Here is a 19,295-nt window from a genome sequence, read left to right as displayed (position 1 = left end):
GAAGCCGAGTGAATGAATGATTGTATCAAAATTTACGCTCGCTCAGAGTTTTGATCTGGCATCTCACAAATTATTACAGTGTCCTTCGACTTTTGCTCACATATCCGATACCTCCTTAATCACTTCAAAAGTTTTCTGTTGGACCTTACTCAGTCCAAGTTGCACCAGAGACATAGATGGTATGTATGTCTCTGGTTGCACTGATTAGGCAGATAATCAGTCTGCACCGCCACCACTGAAGCTCTGGCATAATTTGCATCAGTAATAGCATTCTCCGGTATAGATCTCTGTATCGCAGCCTATTGCGTCATTGCCGGCATGCAAATTATGAGCCCAGCCTGGCTGACATGCATTTATTCACACTGACATAGTGACCTAGAAAAACTAGTACATGTACGAAATTAGGTCAGTGCACATATTGATCGGTCGGCCGCTGTGCAGTCGCCTTTTGTGCATAGTATTGTGATGCACAGCACTGGGTGAAAAAACACAATGTATTTTGCCTTGTTTGCAGGGCTAGGTGGTGTGACAGTTGTTCTTTTGATGACATAATTGACACTTCATCGCATTGTTTTTGTTGAAACAGGTGCCCCAGGAAAAAAACACGAACACTTTCCCGCGGTATGATGTCACCGGGTCAGACGAAATGTTCTTTTCGATCATTGGCTCTCTGCCTGCCACGTGATCAATTTGTCCGCCATATTGTCGGATCAGCACGGAAAGCTGTGAGGAGCGACAGAACAAAGATCAGGTGCATAGGACGGTTTCCGATCGAAATGGAGGAGAAACGAGGATCAGGAAGGTAAGAATTTACTTGTTAATCCAGAAAATGTAAATGGCCTTTGTGGATACACTCTGAACGCCGTCGAAACGGCCCAGGCTTGGTCGTAATGTGAGCCATGTTACGTGTTGTTATGATTCACATTTGACCTCGTTGAGTTGAAAACATGTCTGGTTCAGTGTGCATAAAGTTCTGCATGCTGTTTCGCATGCATCTATTCTTCGCCCTCTTCCATATTTCGGGCTTTCAGCCTGCTGAAGTTCTTGTGTGTGTCCTTTGCATGTTTTGTCACTGTTGCTGGCTTGTCAGCTTATTTCCGGCTTGTTACCGAGAATGAAGCAAAACTGAAGTGAGGAAGCATTGTTTGTGACACAGATACTTCACTGTGACATTTATCAAGGAAAAAGGAGAAGTGGGCGTTTGACAGTGTAGTGCGTAGTTTATAATTCTAAGAGGAATAATTTTCTGATGGAAAATTGAATTGACATTTGTTATGAAGAGGGTAGAGATTACAGTTATACTCACACATGGAGAACTTAAATTATTATACAGACAATACATGATGCAAGAAATGTGTACAGTTAAAACTTTCAATGTGTTGCAAACCAATACTGTACGCATGGTGAATTTGGGATGATCACATGAACATGTATATAATATATATTCTCACTTGAAACTAAATTCTCTATCCAGGGGTTCGAAACGGCATTCCAAGATGGTGGACGAGGGGTACTGGGACTGTTCAGTATGCACCTATAAGAACTCGCCTGAGGCATACAAATGTGAGATGTGCGATGTTCGCAAGGGCACATCGACAAGGTAAATATCTTTTATTTATTTTATTATTTTTAACAGTTTAGTAAGCTGCTAAGCATCAATCCTTGGCGAGAACCAAACAGGTCTGTATCACTATCATTATCACTATCAGTGAAGTGAGGACACTGCAGACAGTGACATGCTACAGTTATTTCTTTAAATAATTCATTTATCTTCTTCTTCTTCTACGTTTCCAGGCATATCTTCAATCCGGTCTGTAGGGCGAAGTCCGCAGTCCGTCGCAGCTATTAATTTATACATATGGTCACAGGCACAAAATGGCGTCGAGTCAGAAAAAGTGATACAACCTCCGGAAAAGGTCTCTTGTTGATGCTTCTTTTTTATTTAAAATCGTGAACATGAAGAGCATTGACGAAGAAGGTATTTTTCTCGGCTCGGACATGACTCCGTAGCGTGTGGTTCACGTGTGCGGAATATAATCGATGTTTTGTTGGTGATTATTGACGGTGATCTGTTGCAATTCTGTGACACCTAGTACAGTGTGCTCGGCAAACTTTCCCATACTGTCAGATCACTGTCCAAAATATAGAAAAAATACGGAGATTCTATTCTGAAATGGTCGGTCTTTCCCTTGCAAAGTTTGAAGTGCCCCGAAATTTGCCGAGTCGAGCTTACCGGAAGATTACCATAGGCTAGAATGTACGTCATTCTCTGTCGTGATTTTCCGGCCGAGTGTATTAATGAGCCGACATTCATTCTCAACTTTTAGAACAACAAAGTTTTTGTTGATTTTCGATGAAAAATCATTCTTCTGTGTGAAAATAAGTTTAAAACACGAATCCAATGATAAACAGCGGTACGGGAAAGGTTTTTCGGCCAACTGCGTGATGCGTCGTGACGCGTTAGTTATGTACTATATTTTCTTCCGCGCATGGACTCGTTTCTACAAGGGGTGTGAACAAACTTTGTTTACTGACTTCCAGCCATGCGATCGTAGTTTCATTTGAAGAAGTCTGCGTTTGAAACGAACGAGAAATAAGAGAACACAGGAGGTAAGTGTTTTGTCGTGATTCTTTGAAATGTGTTATGTACACAATGATGGTAAGTTTTATCAATTTTGTAAGTCATATTGCTGTTTGAGACGTGTTTTGTTTGTTTGTAACGATGGTTGAGTGCAAGTCGAAAATATCGCGCGCTAAACGAAGTCTCCGATCTGACGCACAATGAAGAAATTTTATTTTGATTGTTCAGATACGAAGCTGTTGTCGTGACGGATAACGTACGATGCATGGTTAAGCTAATACAAATAGAATCTTTGTACAAATAGGTGGAAAACATTACTATGTTGATTTCTTTTGTTCCTGCGTTGAAAGGGACTTTCTGACGGGCTAGGAAATCGGTTGAGAAAGTACGGTGCGATGTTCATAACGTCACATCATGAGATTACTGTCTTCGGGCTAGGCGCGGAATATTTACCATTTTTATCAATGATTTTCTTTGATTTTCGTTCTTTCAGACTTGTGGTTCATTTTTTTGTTGTTCTTTGTAAATGACCGAGTTATGAGATTCAGACTTTTCTCTGTGGGATTCGTGTTTTCTTCCATGACTGCGTGTACATAACTTCACACGCCTTTAGTTCGAGATAGCTTGTCTGGGTGACGTGTGACATTATGTACACGTTATTGAAATCTTGTTCTGAAGGCTGTGCAGTAGAGAGTTCTCTACTACGATCAAATCTTGTTCTTTTTTGCTAAAAGAATTAAAAGCTGAGCAGTAGATGACTGCATTCAGCTGTTTTTATGACCCTGAAAATGTTCATAACGTCACATCATATCGTTTTGCTGTGATGATAGCAGATAGTGTAAAATCCAAACATTATAGCAAGCATTTCAGAAACTATACATGCATCTATAATTGCAAATCGTTTTTTCTTTCAGATCACAAAAGCTACTGCTGAGGGAGCCTGGGAGGTCATCCTGAGGAATTGGGCTGTGGGAAGAGAAATTTTTTTATTATATTTTTTTTTTTATTTTTTTTTTTTATACCCGTGTGCAACATCCTGCGAGTCTTCAAGGAGGACGGCTACATGATGTCCCTTGAACACTGGGCTTTTATTTACATGTTTGCTGCTAAATCTTTCTGGAGGCATAGCCTACATGAGACTTATGGCTGAGACCAGACTTTTTTTGTGAGCTTCAAGATTTTTATTTACACATCCTGTTTTAACCATCTTCAGAATTGATAACTTATTTCACAATCATATTACACTTATATACTTTTTCATGTATTCTTGTTCCTATGTCTGTTGATAAACAGTGATCATTTCCCAACTGACAAAATCTAAGTGAGCAGTACTCACCAGCACTCAATGCATGAAAGATAATCTCCTGTTGTAATGTTATGTACACATTCTCATTTTTCTTGCATTTTCTGATGATGATCTGAATTTATGTTCCAGGGCTGCTAGTTGCTTTTTTATTTGTACCTTCTGTGTGTCATTTGTTTTCTTATAATTTCTGCCTTTGTAGGTGTGCATCTGTTTAAGATACATCACTCAGAATCCTAGGTGTCTCAGTGTGGCGTTATGTACAATGTATTTTTCCCTCTTATCTCTTACCTGCTACATATGTTATCTTGTTTTTTGATTTAAAATGGTAACTGTGTCCCTTTGCTACTAATTTCTTTCTCAGATTTGTTGATTGCAGTTATTTTGGCACCATTTTTAGCTGATATGGGCACTTTCATCCTCTGACTTTGCGTGCCGTTATGTACACATAGGTTTCTTTTGCTGTATAGTGGATTTATGGTGGTTTCATCCACAACTTTTACTTCTTAAGGGTTCTTCTCATTTATTTGGAGATGTCCATACATTTGTTTGCCTGTTGGGTCAGAATGTTCTTGTTTTAATGTATCTGTTTTGGTTATGTCACGCTGTGATGTTATGAACAAAGTTTGACTGCTGCTGGTTTTTTTTAATTGTCTAGCCCCTATAACCGGATTTTGCTTGTTTGCCACTTTAACTTCATAGTTGTAAGCATTTCTAACTATATTTGATGTTGGTTTCATTCTGTGTGGTTAAATTGTTGTTTTAATCTCGATTTTTTAGCAATTATTTACGGATGAAGTGAAAAAGGATGTTATTCCTTTCATCCTCTGTGATTACATTTCTCCTTGCTGTGGCTGTCTGGTGTCTATCTCTTTTACATGTGTTTTGTACTGAGGGGTCAGAAATCGTCTTTTGTCACCTTTTTTGTTGCATTTTTGTGATATGATGTGACGGTTATGTACACAATGCTCTAGTCGGGTGTGATAATGTTAGATTTTAGTTTTTGGTGTTGTTTTGATATTTAAAGTCATTAAATGTGGTTTTTTTGCTTGGGTTATGTTTATTTTCTGTCATAGTGCACTTGTAAGGTTAAATGAAGTTTGTGACGTTGTGACAAGTTATGTACATATGCCGGGATTTAAATTTACTAGTTTGTTAAAAATAAACTACTTTTTGAACTTATAGTGTGTTTATGAGCTTATAAGTGTGACTGGATTTGTCTAGCCTTTCTTTGTGTGTCTCCTTTTTAGGCTAAAAGTTTTCTTGAGCGTGTCACAGTTTTAGACTCCTTTTCATGCCTATGTACATATATAGTGGGAGTAGCAGGTGGATGTGGAGACAAAAACAATGTAGTTTGAAAATTTACCCACAATTTTCATTGTAAAATTGTGCATATTTCTATGTTGCTTTTTCTGGTGCTGTGCACACTATTAATATTATTGACCCTTTCGATGCTTGTACTTGTAGGATGTCAACTTAAATCCTGGGTAACTTGCTTTAACTGGCAACAAACCGTTCAATAAACAACACCAGAAGAAGAAAACGCAAACAATGTGTGTTTGGTGTATTCATTTATACATAAAAGGCACACTGGAAGTTGTCATTATATAATGTCAATTCAGTAAATCGTCGGTGAAATCATGGGACCTCGTAAGTGACTTTTGACGCAAAGTCACTTACGAGGTCCCACGATTTCACCGACGAAATACAGGTTTTGCCTTACAAGTATACGAGCCTGTGACAAAAGGTCGTTCGGTATACCCTTGTGCATTTGCAAAGAAAATTAAATGTTTTCACAAAAGCTTTACTATTTTTGTGTTCGTTTGTTGTTTTGAATATACCCATGAGAGATACATATCGTCGCTGTCGTGCGCTAACCGTGTAACTGACAAAATATGACAAAAATGTTTTTTCATCTCAAACCCTAATCACAGACTTCACACATGTCTTCTATAAATATCTTGTGTCTGCGACCAATGGAAATGCTCTAATTTGTCACATGTTGTAAACGCATTTACCGGAAATCCTGTTTTCTCGGACACGCTAATCGTGTATGTGCATGAGAGTTCGTTTAGGAGTGCCACTTACACGGTTAGGCTCTCTCTCTCTTGACACATATGTGCCACTTACACGGTTAGCTCTCTCTCTACCCGTGTAACTTCAGTCAGATTTTCTGTCGTCAAGCGTGTAACTGAAATAATACGAACATTTTAGATAATTTGCATTTTTTTTATTATATCACATGTTTACACATAGGTAAAGCATAAGAAACAAGTTCATGTCAAATGTGGGATGACATTGCAGCCGTCGACAACGCGTTTTTTGAGGCTTCTGTAAAATCACTGATTCTGCAGTTGCACGGTTAGCGCACGACAGCGATGATATGACAACATGTAACTTGATGTCTGTGAATCTGGATGTTATTTAAAAAAAAAAAAAAAAAATCTCTTTGTTTCCCTCCTGAGAACGTGTCCGGTGTGTTTGACGGACTACAAGCCGCGACTTTTTTTTTTTTTTAATCGCATTGCGGCTTATAAAAAGATGCGGCTAAAACGTTACCTAAACTTGAATAGCATTGACCTAATGGAAGTCGCCGCGGATTTTCATTTCGCTCGATTAGCGATTACCGGTACTTTATTAGCTCTCTACTCAAGACTCGGTGCTTTTCTCTTGCGAATCTTCGTTTGTCAACAAGTCGTCGTGACAAGATAGCGTACAGAGAAACACCGGATGTATCGGGATCTCGCGCGCGGGAGATTTCGGTTTTTTGTGTCTCGCGATAGTTGGAGGAGCGAGAGCCGCCATGTTGTGTTTTCATCTGCTCGAAATGTGCGCAAAAGTCGTAAATCATCCCAAAAAAGCTTATTCCGGGCGAGACTACATGTGTGTGTTGGTTACAAATTGTGTGTGTGTGATATTTTTCTTCACATTTTTTCACTTTTCTTTTTTGTTTCACTTGTTTATTCTCGGAGCCGATTTCGCCAAATACCGTACTTTCGTTTGCCTGGTTGTTTTGATTGATTGACACGATCTGATTATATTTTTTTTCGACGGCGGCTAATATAGTGACGCGGCCTATACGTGGCTCGTCCCATTTTTTTTTTTAAAGTCGGGGGTGCGGCTTATAAAACAGTGCGTCTTGTAATCCGTCAAATACGGTACTTTGTTGATAATAAAAAATAAAAAATCATAAGCACTAATTTTTAGCAAGTACCCACAAAACAGGTTTGAAAAATACACCTCAGTCAACATTATGGTTAAGCTGTTGTAAATTCGGATGATTTTGACCCAAAAGAATCAGTCAGTCGGTTGTGACTCGCGTATGTCCCACTGATGTGTTTCCCATTTATCTTTTTTTGTTTTCACCTGATCGCTTCCTGGACAAGTTTAAACATGTTTTCCTTTATAAACAACAGTAATAATGATAAAACTATATACTGCATATTGGAAAGTTTGAACATCACCAGTATTTTGAAAAAATGTGTGCCGTGGCTGATAGTTTGTTCGAACGTCACGACCAAAGATTCACCGATTTTTCCACTACACAATGCGTAGCTGGTCCGATCTTAGCTTTTGCATAAACCGGAACATGCCGGATGTAAGGGACCGACAGAATCGTCACAACCAACTACTGCTTTGACTATTGTTCACATCTAAAAGTATGTCCATTGCAGGGTGGTGACAACCAACAGCGGAAATGATGTTTTTGTAACTAATATTAAAAGACATGTTCCTTTTTACATATGTTTTAACATAAAGGGGGAATCGAAACGAGGGATGTGTGTGTGTGTGTGTGTGTCTGTCTGTCTGTGCGTGTGTGTGTGTAGAGCAATTCAGAGTAAACTACTGGACCGATTTTTATGAAATTTTACATAGTTCCTGGGTATGATATCCCCAGACATTTTTTTCATTTTTTCGATAAATGTCTTTGATGACGTCCCGCAGTGGGGCACTGCGGTTATGAAATTAAAGGCCCCTCCTGTTTTTGGAACCGCAGGAGCTTTCTAGTTTGCTGTTAGGTAGATTTTTGGTTCCTCTTTCCTGTCATGCTCTCTTTTTCTTCATGAATTCTTTTCTTTTTTCTGCCTTCTTGCTCATTCACCTGTATTTTTTCCAAAAATCTCTTCTCTTGCCGCTTGTCTCGCGATTCATGTATAGTTTAATCTGTTAGTGTTCTGATGTAAGCCCAGCAGTAGATAGGTTAAGCCTATTTTAACATACTGGAAACTGGTAATCTTCCAGTAGGTATTAATTTAGTTTTACTAAAGCCTGCTGGGACACAAGTAATGGGTTAGTGCATTTGTAAACAGGAATCGCTTGACAAGTGGCCCCCTTCATCCCCCCCCTTCCTCGTCCTGATATGGCTCTGCGTAGTCGGCTGGACGTTAAGCAACAAATAAACAAACAAACAAACTTTGATGACGTCATATCCGGCTTTTTGTAAAAGTTGAGGCAGCACTGTCACACCCTCATTTTTTAATCAAATTGATTGAAATTTTGGCCAAGCAATCTTTGACGAAGGCCGGACTTTGGTATTGCATTTCAGATTGGAGGGTTAAAAAATTAATCAATGACTTTGGTCATTAAAAATCTGAAAATTGTAATTAAAATTATTTTTTTATAAAACGATCCAAAATTATGTTCATTTTGTTCTTCATCATTTTCCGATTCCAAAAACATATAAATATGTTATATTCAGATTAAAAACAAGCTCTGAAAATTAAAAATATAAAAATTATGATGAAAATAAAATTTCCAAAATCGATTTAAAAACATTTTCATCTTATTCCTTGTCAGTTCCTGATTCCAAACATATATATAGATGATATGTTTGGATTAAAAACACGCTCAAAAGTTAAAACGAAGAGAGGTACAGAAAAGCGTGCTATCCTCCTCAGCGCAACCGCTACCGCGCTTTTCTGGATTGTTAATTTCACTGCCTTTGCCACGAGCGGTGGACAGACGAAGCTACGAGTGTACGCGGTCTTGCGGAAAAAATGCGATGCGTTCAGTTTCATTCTGTGAGTTCGACTGAGCTTGACTAAATGTTATTTCGCCTTACGCGACTTGTTATTCTTTAATTCTAGGAAAACAACATTGCCATGTGTGTTTGCTGCTACAGAGATATATCTGATGTTTTATATCCGAATCTTGCACATTTCATTTATCAGAATATGTTCATTCCTGTTTAGCGACAACCAACAGCACAAATGTGTACCCATGTTCATGCTGTCATGTTATGACAATTATTTTGTGTGTTGATTGAAGGAAATAAAGGTATTTGACATATAAAAAAAACCTGAGGTCAGTTTTGGTGTTCTATTTGATGCGAGTGGAAATAATCAAGATGTGCGAGTGTTGGTTGTCACAGTGGACATATTATTACATCATATAAACACAGTATATTTCGACAATCTTGGATGAATTTTAACAGGGATAGTTATATACCTTTGTTTCAGTAAGTTTTAACTGTTGTTTTAAACTTTGGAGATGTTTTTTGCCATTGTTTTTTGTGAACTAGTTTGTCTTGTGTCAACCAACAATCTCAAATTATTCGACTAACAACAGATAAAATCATGTCAAGTGTCGCTCAAAGTATCTTTTAACACATGTTTCGAGATAGCCAAAGGACACAACTTAAAACATGCACAAACTGAACACTTTAAATCCATTTTGGAAATTGTCACTTAATATCATATTCTTACTCCGAATCACATTAGCATTGTGTCACCTGAGATGCTTATCACTGAAAAACGCTTACCCGGCTAAAGAATTTAAAGGGAAGCAACCCCATCACAAAACGAAAGTGAAAGTAGCTTTGGTAATGGGCCAGTACACCGGGAGTTACCTCCCATACGGGTGTATGCCACGTCACTTCCTCTAGGAACACGTGCCTATTTTCATACGTCTTTTTCACCTCGGAGAGGACGGTTCACTTTTTGACGCTCTGTGGCTGACCTTGTGTGTTTGAGTGACACCCGCCGGCCACGTTACCCAGCTTGTCTGCTCGCCTTGCCTACAGTTTGGTGAGCTCGTTCCCGTTTGTTGTTGGTTGTTTGCGCTGTTTCGTTACTGTACGTTGTCCGTTTTTTTACGGACTTGTGTGTCAGTGACTTGCGTGTTTCGCCATTTTGTTGTGTGAGTTAGTTAGCTAACTCGTGTGACTTTGCTAGTAGCTCTGCGTGCCCTCTTTCTGTTTGGGCAAGTGTAGCTTTAGTATTTTGTTGACGCGTAAGCGTGTGTGTTTACTGTCTTTTCAGTCGTTTTGACTTACGTTTCAGTAAATCTTTTTGGCTTTGCCACGTGTTGTTGACGTTTGTGTCAGTGTCTTGCGTGTCGCCATTTTGTTGTGTGAGTTAGTTTTCTAGCTCGTGTGACTTTGTTTGTAGCTCTCCGTGCCTCTGCTTGTGGGGCAAGTTTAGCTATAGTATTTTGTTAACGCATTAGTGCGTGTGTTTACTGAATTTTCCAGTCGTTTAGACTTATGTTTCAGTAAATTTTTTTCGCGTTGCCACGTGTTGTTGTCAACATGTCTGATTCAGACAAGCGCCGTGGCAAGTCGGACCCCAAGGGGAAAATTAAGGCTAAGTCTTCCTCTTCCAAAGCAACTTTACTTGTTACAGACCAAGAGCGTAACACTTTGTTGGCTGTACCAATTTCGGCGCCTAGCGCTGTTACTACTTCTGCTTCTTTTGCGGCGCCTAGCGCTACTGTTACTTCTGCACCTGTCTCTACATCGGAGACTTCGTCTTCTTTGTTAGCACCTGGACAAGGTGCGTTGGTTTCCTCTCTGTTAAAGTCACTGGTTCCAGAAATCCGCAGCTTGGTGCAGGCAGAATTTCAGCGTTCCGTCGCCAGCAGTTCGGCGTTTCCGGCATCTGGCAGTGACGTCCGGGCATTGGCTTCCGTGTCTTTGTCCTCCACTTCCGGCTTGGAGCAGCGTCCTCCCTCTTCAGCGTCGGTTGGTAAGCAGAGCTGGTCCGATAGCCCTCGTGAGGCGCCTGGACGTTCTCCTTCGGGGGACAGCTCTTTCGCATCGGGTCACGACCGATACCTTGCTGATCTTTCATTTCCGGCGATAACCTACGAGGCCCCGGACTTGTTCGAACAGCGGCGGCAGTCGGTTTCGACTGCCGCATTTCCGGCACTTGCCGGAAGTGATGATCCGTCCGCTCCGGCACGCTACGGCGGTCGCGGCAGGATGGAGTATTCACTGACTTCCGGTCCTTCCGGATCGCGAAGTCAACCAGTGCAGTCTTCACTTCCGCATTTTGCGGTTCCGTTGACTACACTTCCGGTTTCGGCCGGAAACGCTTCTTCCTCTTCTGGTGGTTCCTTCCGGATACCAGATAGTGGATTACAGCGTGCGCCTTCCGGCTTTCAAGCGCCTAGGCTTGAGCAGGCATCACTCCACTCAGTCGGGGGAGTGACGTCAGCTCATCCAGCTCCGGTTTTTGCGGATTGTCGTCCTGCTTACCCTTTACCTTCACAGGATTTTGGGCGGCAGGATGACGTTAGTGCTCAGGCTTTTCCGGTTTCCGGTTTGCCAGGGCATGCTTCTGCTTCCGGAACTGGTGACTTCGGTCATGGTTCCACGTGTGACTATTCTGATGCTCCATCAGTGGTCAGCGAGGAGTCGCGGGGCGTGTTTCCGTCGAAGCTCAAGTCTGTTCTTGACGTCGCGGCGGAAGTAACGTCTCGTTATTTTCCTGAAGGGGTGGTGGCTGCGGACTCTTCCGCATCATTCGTTCCTTCTGCCATGGCGGACTTCCGGCCGGCACAGGAGGATGTTTCTTCCTTCCGGTTCGCCGAGTCTCCGTCAGTGGCTTACCAACTTTCGCATTCACTGGTTCGTCCAGCACATGCGGGGAGTGGTATTCGGCCAGTGCCTGTTCCGTTACTGCTTCCTTTTGGTCCAGTTCCGGAATCAGCGCAGCAGTGGGTGGCTTCAGCTGCCCAAGCCTCTTCCTTCGTGCCTACGGTCAATAGGAAGCTTGGCATGCCCAATCAGAGCCAGAATTGGCTGGCGTCTTTTGCACTCCCTAGGGCTACCCTTCCGGTTTCCCGGGAATTGCTGCCTCTTCTGACTAAACCGATCAAGCGTGATTCGGTTTTGCCGGTTTCCGAGGCTTCCCTCCTCTCTGCTGAGGAGGTTGGACGTCGGCAGATCGAACTGTCCTCCATTGCGGAGACTCTCGTTCGGGCTCTGTCTCGGGCATTGACCGATTCGCTAGTTCCTTTCACTCTCAGTGAAGAACAGAATGCGGACGATGTCTCTGCGCTTTTGGCCGCATTGGCCAAGGTCAATGAGGAACAATTGCGTCTTTCCTCCCTGCAGTACACCCAAGCGGTACTCTGCAGGAGGGATCTCTTCCTCTCGCAGTCCCAATTCACGGAACTGGCTACTAGGGAGACCTTGAGAGTCTCCCCGGTCTCAGAGGAGTCTCTCTTCTGTCCGCTGGCACTGGATGCCAGACAGAAGGAGATTCAGTCAAACAAGGACAGTCAGTTCCTTGACTACACTCTGAAGGGGGTGAAACAGTCTCAGCCTTCTAAACAGAAGCAGGCTCAGACATCGTCTAACCCCAAGCCAGCTCAGAAGCGGCAGGCTCCGCCGGCCGCTCGTGGTGGGAAGAAGAGGACGGCATCGGGGAGGGGGCGTGGCGGCTCTGGAAGTAAGCCACACCCCCAATGAAGCGCTCCCGATCTCACCTCCCTCCCGCCCTCCACCTTGGTGATGGCGGGAGGCCCCTCCCGGGCACTTTCTCGTTGGATGTCGGTAGTAGACAGCCAATGGATTGTGGGAGTGGTGAGATCGGGCTTCCGCCTACTCTGGCGGGAGGAAAAGGCGCCTCTTACCCGAGTGCCTCCGCGGTTCAAGCCCCCCTTCTCGCAGGAAGCACGTTCCGTCTTGCAGTCGGAAATTGCCTCCCTGGAGCAGAAGGGCGCGGTGGAGAGAGTTCGGGTCCACAGCTCCCTGGGATTTTACGGGCGTCTGTTCGCTGTTCCCAAAGCATCAGGAGGATGGCGTCCCGTGTTGGATTTATCTCTCCTCAATACTTTCTTGAGGGAGATAAAATTCAAGATGGAGACGCCAGCCTCTGTCCGAGACTCTCTCCGCCCAGGAGACTGGGTGACCTCGATCGATCTCACGGACGCATACTTTCATATTCTTATGCATCCGGCCGACCGGAAATGGCTTCGTTTCCGGTGGGGAGATCAGATCTACCAGTTTCGCGCACTCCCTTTCGGGCTGTCTCTCGCACCATGGATTTTCACCATGGTGGTGAGACAGGTCTGTGCACTGGTGAGGTCCCAGGGTATCCGTCTGCGGGCTTATCTGGACGACTGGCTCATCATGAACCAGTCCCAGAGCGGCTGTTCGCAGGATACCCTGACGGTTCTTCGAGAATCCAACTCGTTGGGATTCTCGATCAACCGGGTAAAGTCGGAGCTGACCCCGTCACAGACATTCACTTATCTGGGGATGTCTTTCGACACGGTCGCTTGGACTGTCCAGCCTTCTCAGAGAAGGGTGGACAAGCTCCAAGCCCAGATTCGCTCCACTTTACCTCTCCTGATGGCTTCCATCCGCTCGCTCGCCTCCATCTTGGGGCAGATGGAGTCTATGGCTCTTCTGGTTTCACTGGGCCGGGTCCACAAACGTCCGCTTCAGTTCGCGCTGAAGCCGTTTGTGGACTCTCCTCTGGTGGACTGGGACGCCCTCATCCCTTTGCAGGGATGGTTCCAGTCTGCGACCCTTCCGTGGTTGGACACGGAGTGGGTCTGCAGAGGTGTTCCGATCGTCGTGCCCCTCCCCGACCTGGACCTCTTTACAGATGCGTCCAGGGAGGGTTGGGGGGCACATACAGATCTTCAGACTACTTCCGGTCTGTGGACGACGGAGCAGTCCTTGTGGCACATCAACTTGCTGGAGCTAGAGGCAGTTGCTCTAGCTCTGGCCAAGTTTCTGCCCTCCCTGTACGCCAAACATGTTCGTCTGTTTACAGACAACATGACAGTGGCGGCGTACATCAACAAGCAGGGAGGCTCGCGGTCCCCGTCTCTCTCGGAGAGGGCTTGCGAGATCCTGGTGTGGTGCTTTCAGCATCATATCACGATCTCGGCCAGGTACCTTCCAGGGAGGCTGAACACTTTGGCGGATGCGCTCAGTCGTTCCGGTACGGTGCTTCAGTCGGAGTGGACGATCACTCACGGGGCACTGCTTCGCCTTTGGGCCCAGGTCCAAAAGCCTCTGGTGGACCTTTTTGCCACAAGGTACTCAAAGAGGCTTCCGGTGTTCGTCTCGCCATTCCCGGACCCTCAGGCATGGCGAGTGAACGCTCTGGACTTTCCCTGGACGGGTCTGGAGGCGTACGCCTTTCCTCCCTTTCCGTTACTCAGCCGAGTAATCCGGAAAGCGGAGATGGAGGAGCCGGCCCTTCTTCTTCTGGTCGCTCCTCTGTGGCCGTCGCAGGTCTGGTTTCCAGATCTTCTTCGGCTCGCCCAAGGGCCCCCCATTCCTCTCGCACTCGTGCGAGGGGAACTAGTGCAGCCCCGAACAGGCATTCCACACGAGGAGCCCAGTCTTCTGAAGCTTCACGTGTGGAAGTTGTTCGGGACTCGCTGAAGCGCTCTGGGGCGTCGTCTTTGACTCTGGACTTGGTGGCTCGCTCGCATAGAGCGTCCACCTCTTCAGTTTATGCTTCCCACTGGAAGGCATGGACTGCCTGGTGTTCAGCTAGAGGGGTGAGTTCGGTGGCTCCGCGCTCTATTCAGGTCGCTAACCACCTCTCTTTCATGTCTTCGCAGGGCGCCTCAGTCTCCTCGTTGAGGGTCCGGCGCTCCGCTATCTCGGCGACTCTTAAGCAGATTGGTCGTTCTGTTCGAGTCGGGGGCGTTATAGCTGCAGTCATTAAAGGGGCTGCTCTTAAGGAAGCTAAAGCTCGTTTGCCCGCTCCCAAGTGGGACTTGTTTTTAATCCTGGAATTCCTTCGTTCTGCGGATTTTGAGCCTTTAAGCGAGGCCAGTCTGTTCAATGTCACTCGCAAAGCGCTGTTTCTCCTTTTGTTGGCTACGGCCCGACGGGGTAGCGAGGTCCACGCCCTGTCGGGTCAGCCTGGAGATATCTCCTTTGAGCCGGACGGTTCCGCATCTTTGCGTTTCCGGCCTGATTTCCTGGCCAAGAATCAGTCTCCGGGGCAGGCCTCTCCGCTGGTTAGAGTTAAGGCTCTGACCAGCGCGTTGGCCCCGGATGACCCCGATTCGGTCAATTGCCCTGTGAGGGCACTTCGTCTGTACTTAGCCCGGACTCAGCCGATTCGGTCTAGTTCTCAGAAGTTGTTGTTTATCTCTCTCCTTACTAGGCGCGAGAAAGATTTGTCGAAGGTAACGTTGGCCCGGTGGGTGTCCTCGCTCATCAAGCAGGCTTATGAGTGGAGTCGCACAAAGAGGGGGGGGGTTATGCCCTCCTTGCCACTTGACTCGGCCCGAGCCCATGAAACGAGGGCGTGGGCATCCTCTCTGGCAGTTCTGCGCTCCAGACGTCTAGAGGAGGTGCTGTCAACTGCGTATTGGCGTTCCGAAGATGTTTTCATAAACTTTTATCTTCGGGACGTCACAGCTCTTCGACAGGATGGCTCCAGAGGCCTTCCAGCGCTCATAGCAGCAGGCCAGTTCCTGTCCAGAACTTGATGGTGAGTTTTGATTCATTTCTAGCCCACCGCCTTGTTGATGTTATCTGCTAATGTGATTCGGAGTAAGAATATGATATTAAATGGAAAATTTCCTAAATAAATTATCATTTAATTAATATACTTACCCGAATCACATACTGTATTCCCTCCCACCTGCCCCGCTTATGGTTTTAAGATTTTTTAAAGCCGTATGATAATAGGCACGTGTTCCTAGAGGAAGTGACGTGGCATACACCCGTATGGGAGGTAACTCCCGGTGTACTGGCCCATTACCAAAGCTACTTTCACTTTCGTTTTGTGATGGGGTTGCTTCCCTTTAAATTCTTTAGCCGGGTAAGCGTTTTTCAGTGATAAGCATCTCAGGTGACACAATGCTAATGTGATTCGGGTAAGTATATTAATTAAATGATAATTTATTTAGGAAATTTTCCACTTTCAGTCCTGATTGTCAACGACCTTTTGTCACAGGCTCATACACATATTTGCTGGCAGCGAACAGGTTAATAATGCTGATGGCGTCTATGTCGACCAAAAGAGTGGTATTCCCTGTAGGTGGAGTTCCTGTAGGGGGATTCCCTGCATACAGGGTGGAATTTTTCAATAAAACTTGCAGACCCTACTCGAATTTCTAAGAAATATAGAAAAACATCAAATTCTACCGATGTCTGCGGTTGTCGTAGAGGAGATTCCACTGTAGCAGAGTTTAGCCTGGGAGAAAAAGGCAATGGGACATTTGTCCCCCTCAACCAAATTCCGATGGGACATAGTCGAAGGCAAGAAGCACCAAAGAGGCCTGTACGCGTTTAGACCAAAGATGCAAAATGGTGCAATATGGTGCCATCTGAGAATTAGCAGCTATATCGTGTTATCTCTGTATGTTTGTGTGTGTGTGTGTGTGTTTAATCCGATGTAAAGCAGGGGCGGACGAGGGGGGGGGGGGGGGGGGGGTTCTGGGGTTTCCGGAAACCCCCCCCCCCCCCAGCCAAAAAATGAAAATATTGAATGAGGTATGCATTTCTTTATTTTACATTGAGTTTCAATTTTTGGGGTATTAATCAGTGACAAAATCTGCTGCCTGAAACTGGTAATGATCATCCTCAGAATGCACCATTTTGCATCCTTTTTTTCAACATTTTCCGGGGGGGCATGCCCCCGGACCCCCCTAGCAAGCTAGGCGAATCGCACCGTCGGCTCGGCGCTTCGCGCCTTCACACCCATATCTTCACAATATACTTTTGGACCCCCCCCCCCCCCCCATAAAATGAACTGATCCGCCCCTGTAAAGTGTACATTTGGTGGCGCAGTGGTACGTAATCTCAATGCGCCCTTTGACGCACTGAAGGGAATTGTGATAGGACATTTTCAGATTTAATGCGCCCAGGGCGCACTAGTAAATGAAATCCTGCTGTAGTAACTTAAAGTGATTAATTATACAGTGGTACCTGCGATGTGCGGCCTCTCCAATGAAAGGACACCTCTCATGAAAGGACACCTCTCATGAAAGGACACATTTTGTCCATTTCTTTATCATCTCTACCAAAATATACCTGTCATGACAGGCCACCTGCAATGTAGGGACGCATTTACCTGGTCTCAATGGTGTCCTTTTATTGCAGGTACCTGTACCACTGTACCGTCATTGTCCCCACTGTCACAACATCAGACAATCATAATAGACGATTTTTTTAAATAACTCGACTCCCTTCCGCTTGTAAATCTGGACGGAGTTATTTCCTAAAAAAACGTCTATTCTGCTCTGTAACTGTAAGAGTAAGCAGATTCTTTCATGTGATCTTGCTTTCTTTAATTCTTGACGCATGTCTACAGAAAGCCGCGCATCAATCCACAACTGGCCCAGCAGGTGGCACAACAGTTTGCACCGCCACCAACCAAGAAAGAACGGTCAGCGTCGGACCGCAAGAAAGACAAGTCACCGGAGTTGGAAGGAGCTATGCTAAATGGGTGAGTGAAAACACCGAATGTTAAACACTCAAACATGAGATTTTTCTTATGATATTTAGAAATTTACAAAACTTAAATTAATTTGTCATGATCTAAAGCGTACAAAAGCCACCATATATTCTCCAGTAGTCTCAGTGTAAATCACTGGACTTAACCGAACAGCTGGCAATTTGGCAGGCAGCACAATGAGGTTGGAAGAATACAGTTTATGTATGCAGACTTTGCAGGTTCAAAATGTTTCAGGAAATGAGTGTGGTTCTAAACGAAATGACATTTTTCCTTGAGAGAGAAAGCGGTCATGTTATTTATGTCTGAGGGTGGTGTTTTAGTTTGTTATTCTTTGATTAGATCTATATTATTAGCATTATTGTCAATCCAGGTTTGTCACCCCATATTAAGGTTTTACATATTTCCTCTTTTTATCTTTTCAGGACTCCTAGATTAAAGAATGTGGATCGTAGCAAAGCCAAGCAGTTTACAGTGACCTGCAACAACGTGACAGTTGTAATCACAGACTACCCCTTCAAGGCGACGCCAGAAGTTCGCTCTTCAGACAGCCACATTTCTTCTGACGCTTCAGACACAAACTCATCAACGCATCTGCAGGACTTGCATATAGACTCACCTTCGGGTAGCAACAGTGCAGTTGCAAATAGCAGTAGTACACCTACAAATACATAGACTCTTTAACCACAGTGCCGTCCATTTTTAAGCAGTGCTCCCAGACTTTAACTCGTTTCTATCTTCAGTCAAAGTTGAGGAAGAAGTTCTTCAGCTGACTGTTTGGCGAAGATTTGGCGTGACAACTGACATTTACTAATCTGCTGGGAGCTCTTCCTTCCTTCGCTGGCCCAAAGTGTAACTTTTACATTGCATAGTCAAGATTCTGGCAAGAATCAGGTACCTATACTGTGATGATTGTCATCATACCAAAGAAGGAGGGTACATTTTCTTTCGACTGAGCACAAGAATCGTCGGACACTTTCGCAGTGAGAAATGGAGTACGTGGAGCATACATAAGAATCAGTCGCTGCCATTGGTGATAGTTTTGGTGTGAATACTAAGTAAGTCCCTTTCGTGCCCAAATCTCCCACACGTAGTAAAGCTGGACAAGATGGACATCAGCTTTTCAAAGTGTGAATGAATTTGCTGCAGATTTGTGTGAAGCTTCAGTGAAGGAGCTATTCCTACATGAGTGACTGTAAATTGTAATGCAAAGCGGAAGTCCATTGTTGTCTTTAGCATTTAAGACTCGACCACATTGTCGAGATATGAGACTGAAGAGACAGAATAAGTATGTGTGTGAAAAATGAATGTGTGTGTGTGTGTGTGTGTCCTGTTCTTAAAGGCACAGTCAGCCTCCCGTAAACCATCAGACACTGTCAGGCTTTTACACACAGTACAGACACCAGTGATTGCGCTAGATATCTTTCAAACCGGTATCGACATCATGAGCTGACCACAATGCTCTCACGAAAATCGGTCACCCTGCCAAGGCAACCAGTCAAAGGTAAACAAGGACTAAATCAATGTTTATCAATGCCATTGACACACAGACGTTTTCTGTGGAATAAATTTGTGGTATTCCCCCCCCCCCCCCCCCCCCCCCCATTTCAATGGCAACATTGTATCAACATGACACCTGTCACAACAAGCCATGCAACTCTCTCTCTCTCTCTCTCTCTCTCTCTCTCTCTCTCTCTCTCTCTCTCTCTCTCTCTCTCTCTCTCTCTCTCTCTCTCTCTCTCTCTCT

At 44.5% G+C, this 19,295-nt stretch overlaps 1 protein-coding gene across 1 annotated transcript; it reads left to right on the top strand.

The window, feature by feature from the left end:
- The first annotated feature begins 660 nt into the window (after positions 1–660).
- On the top strand, positions 661–19,295 carry LOC138964763 (YY1-associated factor 2-like). The gene is made up of 4 exons (XM_070336805.1): positions 661–802; positions 1,475–1,600; positions 17,408–17,542; positions 17,974–19,295. The coding sequence occupies exons 1-4, from the start codon at positions 777–779 to the stop codon at positions 18,221–18,223; spliced, it is 537 nt and encodes a 178-aa protein (XP_070192906.1). The 5' UTR covers positions 661–776; the 3' UTR covers positions 18,224–19,295.

This window comes from Littorina saxatilis, linkage group LG4 (assembly GCF_037325665.1).
Source record: "Littorina saxatilis isolate snail1 linkage group LG4, US_GU_Lsax_2.0, whole genome shotgun sequence".
In the NCBI taxonomy this organism is placed as follows: domain Eukaryota; kingdom Metazoa; phylum Mollusca; class Gastropoda; order Littorinimorpha; family Littorinidae; genus Littorina; species Littorina saxatilis.
The sequence above is the reverse complement of the archived record's forward strand: the minus strand, read 5'-3'. Positions and strand labels throughout refer to the sequence as shown.